General features: G+C 37.1%; 1 protein-coding gene and 1 long non-coding RNA gene across 3 annotated transcripts; one reads left to right on the top strand and one right to left on the bottom strand.

Annotated features, from left to right (window-relative positions):
- Positions 1-507: 507 nt before the first annotated feature.
- Positions 508-8,978, bottom strand: LOC126765188 (uncharacterized). Of its 2 annotated transcripts, XM_050482783.1 has the most exons (3): positions 8,570-8,978; positions 1,169-2,162; positions 508-1,084 (listed from the first exon to the last, which is right to left on the bottom strand). In XM_050482783.1, exon 2 carries the CDS (start codon positions 2,156-2,158, stop codon positions 1,175-1,177), a length of 984 nt encoding a protein of 327 aa, XP_050338740.1. In that variant the 5' UTR covers positions 2,159-2,162; positions 8,570-8,978; the 3' UTR covers positions 508-1,084; positions 1,169-1,174. The 2 variants fall into 2 exon arrangements, 1 of the variants encoding a protein (XP_050338740.1); XR_007668294.1 differs by lacking the exon at positions 8,570-8,978 and having other exon boundaries at positions 1,169-8,180.
- Positions 8,979-11,776: 2,798 nt separating this feature from the next.
- On the top strand, positions 11,777-12,627 carry LOC126765410 (uncharacterized). The gene is made up of 3 exons (XR_007668353.1): positions 11,777-11,880; positions 11,937-12,565; positions 12,613-12,627. It is a non-coding gene; the product is annotated as an uncharacterized LOC126765410 (long non-coding RNA).
- The last annotated feature ends 1,817 nt before the right edge of the window (positions 12,628-14,444 follow it).

Here is a 14,444-nt window from a genome sequence, read left to right as displayed (position 1 = left end):
CACTGTGCGACGCTCAGCGGATGATAATGGCAAATCAATCAATATACGAGTCAATAATCAAGATATTACAGTTTATAATAGGTGGGTTGTCCCCTATTCGCCAATACTATCAAAAGCATTCAAAGCTCATATCAATGTAGAATATTGCAATTCTGTTAAATCGATTAAATATATCTGCAAGTATGTAAATAAAGGCAGTGACATGGCTGTGTTTGGTGTTGCAGAGAACCGAAATGATGAAATGACACAAAAGTCTTGCGTAGTAATGATCAACAGATATTTGGTGGCGTTTTGATTCTGTTAGCTGGTGATTTTCGTCAGACATTGTCTGTGATTCCCCGTTCAACACCAGCAGATGAATTAAAAGCATGTTTAAAGTCATCTTATTTATGGAGACATGTACAAATACTCAATTTGACTACAAATGTGGGGTTATGTCGACGTATGGGGCCGATTACGATTAATTAAAAGAAGATTACTTTTAGTTTAAAACGTTATAAAATTCACTTTAATTTATCAGGATATGTACATATATATATATATAAATGTGTGTATGTGTAACCAATAATGGTTAAGTGGGTTATGTGGGGATATAAATATATTATTCTATGTTAATTTATTTGATTTTGTAAACCTGTTTCGATTTGTGGTTGATTCCCTCGCTGTAGATGTGGTGTGGATTTTTTCTGTAATTCCAACGATGTTTGTGAGGATTTTTGTGTTGTATTCGTAATACTTTATATTGTAATTCCTTTTAATTTCACTTGTTATATGTTGTAATCTGCTACACTTGTTGTCACTTTGTATAAATAGGGAATTTATTTTATGTTGTTCTCCGTGTTAGCTGGTGTATCGCTGCTCTATATCGCTTGTTGATGTTCGCTGCTGTTGGCGGGATAATAATCAATAGTGAGAAAAAGCGCGGGAAAAGTTTTCCTTTTTTTTTGTTTCCTTCTTCGCCTGTTGCGTGAAGTTGGGGCGGTTGATATTCCTCTGCATTACGCCTCTATTACTTTATGCAATTTGTGGGAGTAATGCAGAGGAGTATTTGTTTGGATTAAACATCCCGGCCACCTTGCAGAATCTGCGAAATAATTGAATATTAGTAGAGTAATTTATAGGGTATTGAAAAAATTGAATTTGTTTTGAGTGATTTTCAGCAGTATACTTAGGTTTAGATGGTGCCAGTAAGGGTCCAGCCAAATGCTGTATTCTGCGCTACCACTGTACCATTGTCGGGTTTGAATAGTCCATTTCTGATGATTTGGGGGTAGATATCCGCTCCAATTTCCAACATTATCTCCCTGTTGCTATGGAATTGAGGGTCAGCGAGAACTAAGTGTTCAAAGCGCATTTGCACATCGTCACTTAGATCTCGCTCATAGGGTTTTTTGGGTAACTTTTGGGTGATAACCGCGTTACAATCCAGAGAAAACTTTGTGTCATTATTTGAGCTAATTTTGATGCTGCAAATACGATAAGTATTGAGGTATGTAATCGGCAGTTTTAATTGTTGGACGAGTTCGGCTGCTATATTCGTGATTTTGAGGGTAGGGTTTAAAATGGCTCGAACTTTATGCCATTCACCATCGCATCTTAATCGGATCTTCAATGTGGGTACTAGGGTCTGCTTAGCCAGTAAGGATGGTAGTCGGGTCTCCATCGCAAGCGGATGTTTCTTAACAACATTGGCATCGTTGGTCGGGTATAGCCTCGGATGTCCGTGTAGGGATGAATGATGTTTCTCATGACAAACGGAACATCTATTTTTGCTTGTACATCCTTCTGTCTTGTGCGACCTGGCTAAGCAATTAACGCAATAATGGTGTTTTCTTACTGCTTCGTATTTCTTATTAATGTTATATGCCGAGTATGTAGCGCAAGTCACTAGACGGTGGTCTTTTTTGCATATTCCGCAGGCGACATGACGATGTGACGTGGGTTTTCTGTGATGTGAGATCGTTTTTCGGGTTGTGCGATCATCACATTCCTTTTCCTCACGAATAGTGGGAAGGGTCGACTTGAAACGCCGCATGCGTCGTGACATCGTTTCGTCTTCCGAAATTGGCGTAATGCTACGGGTTGCGCTACGGGACCGGATGGTAATGGTCGAGCTCATGCGACGAGGTTTGGGTGAGTTGGTGACTGTTGGGGCCATTTCACTAAAAAAGAAGAGAAAACTTGTATGTTATTCTGTGTTTAATATCACAATTTTTGTGATGGGGCGGGTTATTGTGCCTTGAGCAGTTCGGATTTCAACCACTCGTGTTTTATTGTCTAAGCCGGGGAAGACCTTTTGTATTCGACCGAGCTTCCATTCGTTGGGTGAAATATTTTCGTTTCTTATAACGACTAAGTCGTTGACTTCAACATTACGTTGTGGATATTTCCATTTGTATCGTTTGTGTAGCTCCTTAAGGTACTCTTCTTTCCATCTCTTGCAAATGTGCTGGTAGAGTATTTTTAGTTTCTGCCATCTGTTAACGATGCTTAAGTTTGCATCCTCTAAATTGGGTTCGGCAGGGGTTAACAATGGGGTACCTATAAGGAAGTGTCCTGGAGTTAGAGGTTCCAAATTTGATGAGTCGTCGCTTATGGGGCTTATTGGCCGAGAGTTTAAACAACTTTCAATGCGGGTTAAGAGGGTAGCAAATTCTTCAAACGTGAATTTTTGTAGTTTTGCGATCTTTTTTAGGTGAGTTTTTAGACTTTTTACGCCTGCTTCCCATAATCCACCCATATGTGGAGCTCCTGGTGGGTTGAAGTACCATGAGATATTTTGATGGCTATGGAGAGATGTAATTTGAGTTCGAAGTGTCTGTAATAATTCACGCCGATCTTTCATTAGCAACTGTGAAGCTCCTACAAAGTTTGTTCCGTTGTCGGAATAAAGATTGGCGGGACATCCACGCCTCGAGAAGAAACGGGAGAATGCTGCTAGGAAGGCTTGTGTAGTGAGATCGCTAACGGGTTCCAGATGTATTGCTTTAGTTGAGAAGCACACAAATACACATATATATCCTTTGGTGATTAGACATGCTCTCCCAGTGTAGTTTTTGATGTCATAGGGTCCAGCAAAGTCGATACCAGTGGCAGCAAACGGCCGGGTTAGGATGGTTCGCTCATTTGGAAGAGCTGCCATTATTTGGGTTTGTTGAGCCTTGTTGTGTATGATGCACGTTTTGCATTGATGAATTATTGTTTTAATCAGCATCTTTGCTTTGGGTATCCAGAATTCTGTCCTTAGGAGTCGGAGAACTAGCTGATTTCCGCCGTGTAACGTTGCTAAATGGGTAAATTGAGTTAGTAATTTTGTTATACGACTATTATAGGGTAATAAGATAGGGTGGCGCTCATTATATGATAGCGCTGCGGAATTGGTTAATCTTCCGTCACTTCGCATAACTCCTTTAGGGTCAATGAATGGATTTAAAGTCAATAATGAACTTTTCTTATGTATTTGGGTTTTACGGGTCAATGCATCATATTCTTCTCGGAAATGTGTTTTTTGGGTGTGAATAATTAACTTCATTCGGGTTGTTTTGAACTCTTCCGGGGTTATTTCGTGGCTTGAGTAACCAATTTCTCGCCTCCTTGGTGAGGCATTTGCGCAAAACCTGAATAGGTAAGCGATAACGCGAATAGCTCTGGGGAATGAGGAAAACCTTTCGAGTATATCCTCTTGGGTGGTTATCGCAAACGTCTTAACGGGTTTGAATTCCACGGTAGTGTTGTATGTTTTCTCCGATGCTGGAAAATGCTCCTTTTCATGTTGTAGCCATTGGGGTCCATGCCACCAGAGGTTGCAATTAAATAGATCGGTGGGTGTACATCCTCGGCTTGCTAAGTCTGCGGGATTGTCTTGGCTTTCCACATGGTTCCAATTTTCGACTCCTACTTTCTCGGTGATTGCAGCTACTCGATGAGAAACGAAAGTGGTCCATGAACAGGGTGGTTTGTTTAACCAAGCAAGAACTATGGTTGAGTCAGTCCAAAAACAACTTTTATATTGGGTTAAGTGTAGTTGGGATAGGGTAGAGTTAACAAGGTTAGCTAATAGAACCGCTCCGCAGAGTTCCAATCTGGGTAGGGATACGGTTTTAATGGGAGCAACTCTTGTTTTTGAGACTAAGAGAGTTGTCCATATTTTGTCTCCAACTGAAACCCTTATATAAAGTGTCGCGGCATATGCTTTTTCTGAAGCATCAGAGAAACCGTGGAATTCAATGGTGGTTGTTGGGTTAAAATGGGTCCACCTGGGTATTTCAATTTTGTTTATGTTGTCGTAATCCTTTACGAAGCTGTTCCATCGATGAAGGGTGAGGGGCTTCAGGCTTTCATCCCAGTCAGTTTTATCTAGCCATATTTGTTGCATAATTATTTTTGCCGTGATTATTATTGGACTAAGCCAACCGGCTGGGTCAAACAATTTTGCTATGGCTGATAAAACTTCACGTTTGGTGTGTGCGGGTTTTTTCTCCATTGGGTTGACGAGGAAGAAAAATGAATCCTTTTTAGAGTTCCATCGAATGCCCAGGGTTTTGGTGTTCTCGGGTTCCGAAAGGTTTAGTGTTTCCGTTTCTAAAAGATGATCCTGTGGAAGTCCCTTCAGAATGTGTGGGTCATTGGAGGTCCATTTTCGCAGAGCGAATCCTGGGGTCTTCAGAGCGGAAATGAGTTCATCTCGTGCTGACTTTGCCGTGGTCAGGTCATGAGTTCCAGCTAAAACATCGTCTACATACATTTCCTGGCGAAGTATTTTGGCTGCTAATGGGTGGGTTTCTTCAACATCATCGGCTAGCTTCATGAGGGTACGGATCGCTAGATACGGCGCACAATTTATGCCGAACGTGATTGTTTGCAATTCGAAGTCTTCTATTGTGTCTTCCGGGGATTTCCTAAATAATATCCTTTGGAACCGAGTGTGTTTAGGGTCTACGAGTATTTGCCGGTACATTTTCTGAATATCCGCATTAAAAACGAATTGGAAGAGTCGCCAATTTGTGATCAGAATGACAAGGTCTTTCTGTAAAGTAGGCCCGATATGTAAGACGTCATTCAAGCTTTTGTGATTTGACGTGGGGCAAGATGCATTAAATACCACACGCAATTTCGTGGTTATACGATCGGGTTTAATGACTGCGTGGTGTGGTAAGTAATATTGGGTCGCTTTACCAGAAGGGTCATACTCCACTTTCTTCATTTGTCCGAGTTCCAAATATTCCATAATTGCTTTGTCATATTCTGCCTTCACTTCGGGTTTTTTAAGTAAAGCTCGTTCATTTCGGAGGAATTGGGCCAACGCTATATGTCTAGAGTATCCGATATCAATATTGTCGGGTTCTTTGAAGGGTAGGGTTACTATATAGCGCCCATTTGGATTACAACGGGTAGTTTTTTGGAAAATTTCCTCACAAATTTGATCTGATTTGGAAACTACGGATTCCTTTGGGATTTCCTCCACCTCCCAAAAACGTGTGAGTAGATTCTCAGGGTTCACTTTATTGTGAAATGAAACTATGGTGGAATTTTGGGTGGGTTGGGTGATGGGTCCGGACAATATCCATCCGAATTCTGTCTCTTGAGCTAAGAGTGAACCTAGTACGTTTCGCTTTACTCCATTGAGTAAAATACTGGGATAGATATCACTACCGATTAGTATATCCACGGGTCTGGGTTTGTGAAATTGAGTGTCGGCTAATGTGAATCCAAGATTTTTAAGACACTGCTTTGGATCTATGGGGTATGAGGGTAAATTATCAGTTAGGCTATTTAGTATAAATGCCTGTGCTGATAGCTTATAATTGGTGTTTAAGGGTGAGCAAAGTGTGATTTCACAAATACTCGTTGGTGTTGCTGAAACTGCATTGTTTAGTCCGGTCACTTGGGCTGATGCAAAGTGGGTGGGTATATCCAAACTTCTTTGAAGTCTTCGAGATATAAATGTGGCTTCCGATCCTGAATCAATAAGAGCTCTCGCGGAATATCGTTGGCCATTAAGTTCTATTTGAACCATTGCAGTACCGAGTAATATCTGCTTCCTACTTGGGTTGGGTGGGTCTTGGGTTGATGATATAGTGGACTGTATAGTTGTAGTGTAGGCTTGCCGATTTGTATTTGTGCTTTGGGTGGGTAATGCGGTACTTGAAGCGTTTTCAGGGCTCGAACTAGTGACGTTTGGCATTTCCGGAGTTGATTCAGGTCGAAAGCTGGATTCTCTGTGTATCAGAGTGTTGTGTTTTTTGTGACACTTACGACACGAGAATTTACTCACACAGTTCTTGTAGCTATGTGAAATAGCCAAGCAGTTATAGCAATAACCATATTTTTTGATTGTGGAGATACGTGTCTCTACATTCATTGCGAGAAATTTGGGACATTCTCGAATAGGGTGCTGCTTTTTGCAGAGCTTACAGCTTTCTGTATCTATATTTTGTTGGGTAAAGTTGAAATTAGTATTCCTTTGAGTATTAGAGGGTCTAGCTATTGGCGTTTCAGCCACGTTTGCATGAAAAGTGTTATATTTCTTTTCATCTGTTCTTTTAACCGTACCGGTGTGGAATGGGGGTAATTTTGCTACTGAAGCTTTGAAATTTCCAACAGATTCGAGGGTTTTGTATTTGTGGGTTAAAAAACTGTCGAAATTTGACCACGTCGGTATATCTGAATTATCTGCTAGGGTATATTCAAAGGTTTCGAGAGTTTGTTTAGGTAGTTTTGAACTACAAAGATATATTAATATCGGATCCCAGCTTTGTGTGTCAATCTCTAGATTGTTTAAATTGGTTAAAACGTTATTAACCGAACGTTGTAAGCTTTTTATAGCCCCACCTGTTTCTTGAGTTACTTGAGGTAGGTTAAAAAGGGTCTTTAATTGGGTGTTTACCTGCAACCTCTTATTTTCATATTGGTCGACTAAATTTTTCCAAGCGAGTATGAAACCATCATTTGTTAGGGGTGCGTTTTGAATAACCTCTCTTGCTTCTCCTCGGGTCTTCTGAGTAAGGTGAAAGAGTCTTTCAACGTTACTAATCCTTGGGTTACGGATATACAGGGCTGTAAACATATCCCGAAAGGTGGGCCAAGTTGTGTAATCTCCGTAAAAGATGTCGGTGTCGCATGGTGGAAGGTGAACTGCAGGAGCGAAATCCATCATTGTGGCTTCTGAAGTCCTTTCCTTAATGGGTTGGGTTGACACTTGTGTTTTACGCGCATCTACATCTTCGTTGATGGAAGCTAAGCAAGAGAGGTACATTCGATAACTTTTTTGATATTTTTCTTTCACTTTAAAGAAATCGATGGTTTCATGACTTTCGCGAGAAATTCTTCTGATCGCATCGTATGAGCGCTTTGCTTTTTCATAGAGCGAATTTAGTTCGACCCTTTTAATTTCTAGGGTATAGACCGAATCATCTTCACTTTGGGTCTGAAGATGGTCTTCCACGAATTCAATCAAATCTGTTGTTGTAATTTTAAAATCTTCCATTTCCATTTTTCGGTAAGATATATTTAATATTTGGGTTGAATGAGAAAAATAAATCGCGTAGAGTTACGAAAATTTAAGAAAACAAACTTTAAAAACTTTTTGTATAGTGCTTTATTTATTTTAAAAATTTCAAATTAATTTTCTTGCTTTTATCTCGATGGTGTCCGATTGTGAATATTTATGGGAAGTTATTAAATTTCCGATGAATTGTAGAAAAAAAAATCGATAAATAAAAAATTTGCAGGGTTTTGCACTTTTTCCTACTGGGTCACCTTTTTAATTTCCTACTGGGTACTTGTCTTTTGACGTGCTGTTCGTTAACAATTTTTGTCACCAACAAATATAAGCGAATGGGTGCGCTATTCGTATGTAGGTATGTAATTGCGGGTGTATATTTATTTATATATAATTTTAGTTTAACGAGAAGAATGCAATAGCCGACGGCAAAATATATGCATATATTTTATTATTGCACTTCTTCTCTTGGGTAAATATATGTAAATATGTGTGTATATATGTACATATAATTAAATAGTGCAGATCAACTTTTTGTTAGCCCAATAAAACAAATAAATTGTGCTTAAGTCGGCTTAAGGACACAATTTGGCAATTGGCTGTTTTTTAACAAATTTTTGATTCGCACTTTATATTGACAATTGAAAAATATGGGTCGCACTTACAGTTTTTCCGCTTTTTGTTAATTTCGTTTTGTTTTTGTTTTAATTACTCGTTTGGGTATTTGCAGCTCAAGCTTTTTGTTTGTTGGGTGCACTCTTTTGACTATTGAGTTGGATTCTGGAATTCCCACGTTGATGTTGTTGGTGAAATTCCCACGAAGACTTTTCTTTTAATTATCCGGCTCGAAGGACCAAAAATGTCGGGGTTATGTCGACGTATGGGGCCGATTACGATTAATTAAAAGAAGATTACTTTTAGTTTAAAACGTTATAAAATTCACTTTAATTTATCAGGATATGTACATATATATATATAAATGTGTGTATGTGTAACCAATAATGGTTAAGTGGGTTATGTGGGGATATAAATATATTATTCTATGTTAATTTATTTGATTTTGTAAACCTGTTTCGATTTGTGGTTGATTCCCTCGCTGTAGATGTGGTGTGGATTTTTTCTGTAATTCCAACGATGTTTGTGAGGATTTTTGTGTTGTATTCGTAATACTTTATATTGTAATTCCTTTTAATTTCACTTGTTATATGTTGTAATCTGCTACACTTGTTGTCACTTTGTATAAATAGGGAATTTATTTTATGTTGTTCTCCGTGTTAGCTGGTGTATCGCTGCTCTATATCGCTTGTTGATGTTCGCTGCTGTTGGCGGGATAATAATCAATAGTGAGAAAAAGCGCGGGAAAAGTTTTCCTTTTTTTTTTGTCTCCTTCTTCGCCTGTTGCGTGAAGTTGGGGCGGTTGATATTCCTCTGCATTACGCCTCTATTACTTTATGCAATTTGTGGGAGTAATGCAGAGGAGTATGCTTTTCACACGGCTAGTTATATGTTTCGTGCTCACGTGTTGGCAAGCCTTCAGTTCTCTTTATCTACACAACAACTCATGGCAAAACCAAAAATGTTGTCTACGAAAGAGCTCTAAGATAGTTTAAGTGATACATAGTCTAAGATTTTAAGAAACTAGAATTAAAAGTTGAATAATAGGGAACAAAACCAACTTTATTAAAAACAAGTGTGTTCTTTTCTTATTTTGTTTTGCCGTGCGATGCAGGCACCGGGCCCGCTAGTATTCTAAATAAAAAACAGTTCGATTTTTATAAATTAAATTTGACTCGAATAGGTTTAGGGATCTATAACAACGATAGCTCATTTGAATACGAGTTGTATGTGAAAGTGTACGGTCAACAGTTAAGTGTGTTCCTCAATTTATTTTAATTTACGTGCTATCCAGGCTGTGGAAATTCGCAGGCTGATTCACCGGATGTCCTTATATCGCTGACACCACGCGGCACATCAATTTAATCGATTTTATTTACATATTTGTTAGATATATGTCATAATCAATTTATCACATAAACATTTCGAAATTTTAAACTATAGAAAATAGAAACATTGAACAATGAATTGAAAAATGAAAATGCGACAATTAAACTCAAAAATGAAAACTTGAGGAAATCGCTAAACAAATATACTAACGAAACGTCTTCTTCTCCATCAAAATCGACTTTTGTAGCAGAAATAGACGAAGAAGAGCTGGAAAATGAAACAAACTGGCTATTAAAAAAGAAAAAAAGTAGGGAAAGTAAAAAACGCAAAGCAGATTCTTCACCGGATGTAACGCTGAAGTCTCTGAATCCGGAAAACACAGCAGAAGGTAAAACAGCTATAAAAATAAATCATCGGACCTTTGATGCGTTCCTTGATAAACGCGGAAGTAAAAAATACTTACACACTTAAGCTCACTGGTCCAAGTTCATGTAAAATAAACCTTGCAGGTAGTTCAGATTACAGAATACTCACAAGGAAATTAAACGAATCGCAAATTTCTTGGTACTCGTACGAGGACAAGCAATCGCATGATATACTCGTAATGGTAAAAGACCTTCCTCACTCATCTGAGCCTGAAAGCGTTGTCACAGATCTCCAGAAGCAAGGGTTTAAAGTTTCGAAGGTCATAAATAAACTTCAATATAAAACAAAAAATCAATTAAATATGTTTATTGTATGCTTCGAGTCAACAGAGAACTCATGTGAACAGACATCAAGAATTCCATTGCATTTGCAACTGGGACCACTGTTACGATTTTCGCTGAAGGACGTTTCCGGATGGCTCGGAAAGATGTAGATGTTTCATTAGGAAGAAGAAGGTTGTCGAAAGCATTTAGTCGACTAATAGAAGTTTTAGAGTCGACATTGTGTCGGAAGTGGACTAAGTTGGAAATGCATGACAATGGCATAAAAAATCTAAGCGGAATTTTTGGGTAAAACTTGATATACCTAAATATATAAAAAGTGATTAAAATTAAACACATGTTGTGCATTGCACATTGCAAATATGTAATTCCTCATTAGATATCTTAACCACTTTCTGCTTTTTGTTGGCTTTTCATTAGTATTAGACTTCTGGTGTTGAATTTAATTTTGCGATGGAAATTTAATATCGTCATCCACAAATTTGTGCTATTGTGTCTTCAGTGGGGTTAAACGCGTATTGGTTAAATTACAAGTTTATTTTCAAGCTGACTAATATTGGCAATTTTAAAGATTTTGAACAATTATTTACTAACTATCCATTTATAAAAATGCAGCGTTTAGGCTCAATTATTATTATTAATTCATAAAGCCAACCATTTTGGGTGATCAATTTTGGTAAATTGTTCAGTTAGACATGTTTGTAAATAAATATATATCATATTATATTTACAGATATTCAAACTCCAAAATTCCCAAAATATTGCATGGGACTGCTTAAGATCAGTTTCCAGATCTCGACATATTTTGCTAAAACAAAGGTTTATAGTGATCGAGAATATACATATCACAATATAACAGTTGCCATTATTATACAGTCGTGAGCACATTATAAAAATAATATCAATTTTACCGTGCGATTCTGTACTGTGATACAGTCTCAAGTCTCTAAATTTGAGATTTTGAGTTAGAGACAATTTTGCTATTCTGTAAGTGACAGTCACAAAATCTATTACATTTCATTATTCAGAGATGTTTTTAAAATTGAATGAAAATAAATATGTCGATAACAAATATTAAATTTTCTATAACATAGTCAAAAAACATATTTATCAATATAAATAAAAATATATGTTGACTTTGTTTCATAATATTTACGAAATTTATGTAAAATTGATTTATTTTTAACCTTTTCGTGTTTGTGTTGCTTACAAAATATAAAAAAAACGACAATCGATTAATTTCTATGATGATCTCTATTGAGTATATTCAAAATGGCAGACAAGAGTTCTTTTTGGTTTTGTGACCTGCTAACTACCAGGTCTCAAATTTGAGGCAATATTTTGAGACTAACTCTAGAGACTTTATAGTGAATAGTAACTAGTCACAAATTGAGAATTTACCTCAAATGAGACTAGAGACTGGTTACGGAATCCCGCTATTAAAATTTAATTTTATTGACAGCTGCACTACGTAACGTTGTGTACATGTTATGGTGCTTTTACGAGCTGATTTTAATTCGTAAAACACACAATGTATTAATTTATTTACTCATATTTTTAATTTAATTTTTTTTTTTTTGTATAAAAAGGTTTTCCTGTATGAAGTGCTCCTTTATTATTTTATTTAGCAATTGTTGGTTAGCGGAGGAGTTGATTCGGCTGTTTGTGCTGCTTTGTTACGCCATGCATTACATCCAAACCAAATTATTGCAGTTCACATTGACAACGGTAATTTACTTCTTAAAAATTTGCAGCACAATTTAAAAATAAAACATTATATTAAGGATTCATGCGTAAAGGAGAAAGTAAAAAGGTTGAAAAATCTTTAAGGAAAATCGGCATTGATCTGCTGGTGAAAAAGGAAACTTATCGATTTTAAAAGGCACTACACAGATTAAAAGGCCTGGACAATTCTCAATTGCAGAAACGCCCATGTTGTTTCAGACTATTAACCCAGAGGAGAAACGAAAGTTTATTGGTGATGTATTCGTAAAAATTACCAATGATATTATAGCTGAAATGAAGTTGAGCCTGATGAAGTATTATTAGCTCAAGGTACACTTCGACCAGATTTGATTGAATCTGCATAAAATTTAATTAGCCAGAACGCAGAAACTATTAAAACTCATCATAACGATACAGAACTAATAAGGCTATTAATATATGTCCATATTTCTTATTAAAGCTTTAATGTCTAACTGATTTAAAACTATTTTATAAGACAATTACCAAATGCTGGTCGTGTCGTTGAACCTTTAACCGATTTTCACAAAGATGAAGTAAGAGATATAGGCAGAGATCTCGGTCTACCAGCCGACTTAGTTGAACGACAACCATTTCCAGGGCCAGGCCTAGCTATCCGAATTCTCTGTGCTGAAGAACCTTATATAGAAAAAGACTACTCAGAAACACAGTTTTTTTTTTAATAACGAAAAATCAATTTCATTTTATTTTTTATAGGTTATAGCAAAAGTTATAGTTGATTTTCATAACAAACTATTGAAAAACCATGCATTAATAAATCGCGTAATTGGCTCTACCACTGAAGCAGAAGAAAAGGAACTTAAGCGTATTTCGTCCATAGATAAAGTGCAAGCTACTGTTTTACCTTTGCGATCTGTCGGTGTACAGGGTAAGTAATAATATACATAAATAAAGATTTACACGAATTTTGTGATTAAATTCACAAAAAATTATTGGAAATGACAAGAAATCATTGGAGACTATTGAATTAATAAGTAGTAACGATAGAGAGAGGACAAAGTCATGAAGTTGGTGAACAAGACCTCAATGTCTAAATTCCTGCCAGTGGTGGGTGTCAATTACTAGGAGAACAAGATTGACTATTACGAAGGTAAAATTAGCAAATTGATCTATAAACAGCCACAGGACGGCATTGGGACCGGTTCACCAGTAGGACCTGTTCATCGATTCCTGCTGGAAACAGTGGCTTCATTAGATAATGTCCCAAATATATTATTTTATTCATTTCAGTATATATTTTCTCATTTGAGAGTTTTCCTATGCTCATTTTTGTCATTCGCTAAGTATTACGTAACATTAATTTTTAAAGTGCAATTTGTTTTTGTTACAATAGTCACAGCCTTCCATCATTCTTACAACTTTCTCTTTCAAAAATAAACTTGAGGCACATCTGGTAGACATTCGTCTGCGACTTACAGCTAGGACGATGTATCGAAGCTTCTTTGTTTTTCTAGCGGTTGTCAAGCCGAGATTGCTACCATCAAATTAGTAGTTATATATTGCTTATGGGTGCCGTCTTCTTTAGGGAAGTGACTAACGACTCCGATAATAGAGCGTCAATAATAACTTTGAACTCAATAACCGTGCGCTTAAGGCTAGTTAAGGAATGCTTAACCTCTGTATCAACCGCATGGTGTTACTTAAAAATAAGCTTAGTTTGGGTACCATGCCGTAGGGGAACTCCAGGCATTTACAAAGCTGAAGTGTTAGCTGTGGTGCCCTGCCCTTCTTAGCAAAAGGAATTAGTCGGTCGGTCGCTCTCTTTGGCGTTATAACTGGACATTGTGCTACAGTTCTTTAGACATCCAGCCTCTTTAAGTATCAGCCATAGAATCTATCTTAACATAACCTATACTCCCAAAAGACAGGTTTACTCGAATTGTCAAATATAAAAAGTATTAACTATAGTAGCCGCAGTGCGCGCAAATAGGAAATGTGTTCCTATATTTTCCACTGAACAAAAAGGCTAGCCCGTTGAAAAATTCGGCTCTATAACAGAGTTTGTTTGGTTTTCTGACGCAAATATATGTTGTTATTGCAACACAACTTACATGTAAACCATAGAAGCTTTAGACAAATCCAAACCAGTAGCGAACATTGATTAAAATGAAAATAAGCCGTGGTTGCAAACGCGTAAGAAATCGGTGATCATTGGCTATTGTTGTTAATATACTTATGCTACTGGTTTGCTTTCTTATATTATATGAAAGCAGTTAGGATCAATCAGGAAGAATAATTAACAATCCTCTATATGTAAAAAGTGAATCCCGGGGTATACGGCAGACCAGTATTCAAAATGATAATGTAAAAAATGCATGTATTCTATGAAAGTTTGTCATGTTGTAAAGAAAAATTCGATCTATCTTCCACATTGAAAAAGATGCAATGTGCCTAAACCACAATGCAGAACCAAAACCTATAGTGGCAATGTTTCTCTAGTTCCAGCATTCATCAACTACATATGGTAAACAGTTTTTATCCTTTCGCAAAACATTGCACAAATTATAATAACTGTGTGCACTTAGGCA

The sequence above is a fragment of the Bactrocera neohumeralis genome, unplaced genomic scaffold (assembly GCF_024586455.1).
Source record: "Bactrocera neohumeralis isolate Rockhampton unplaced genomic scaffold, APGP_CSIRO_Bneo_wtdbg2-racon-allhic-juicebox.fasta_v2 cluster10, whole genome shotgun sequence".
Lineage (NCBI taxonomy): Eukaryota > Metazoa > Arthropoda > Insecta > Diptera > Tephritidae > Bactrocera > Bactrocera neohumeralis.
This window is presented reverse-complemented; position numbering and strand designations above follow the sequence as displayed.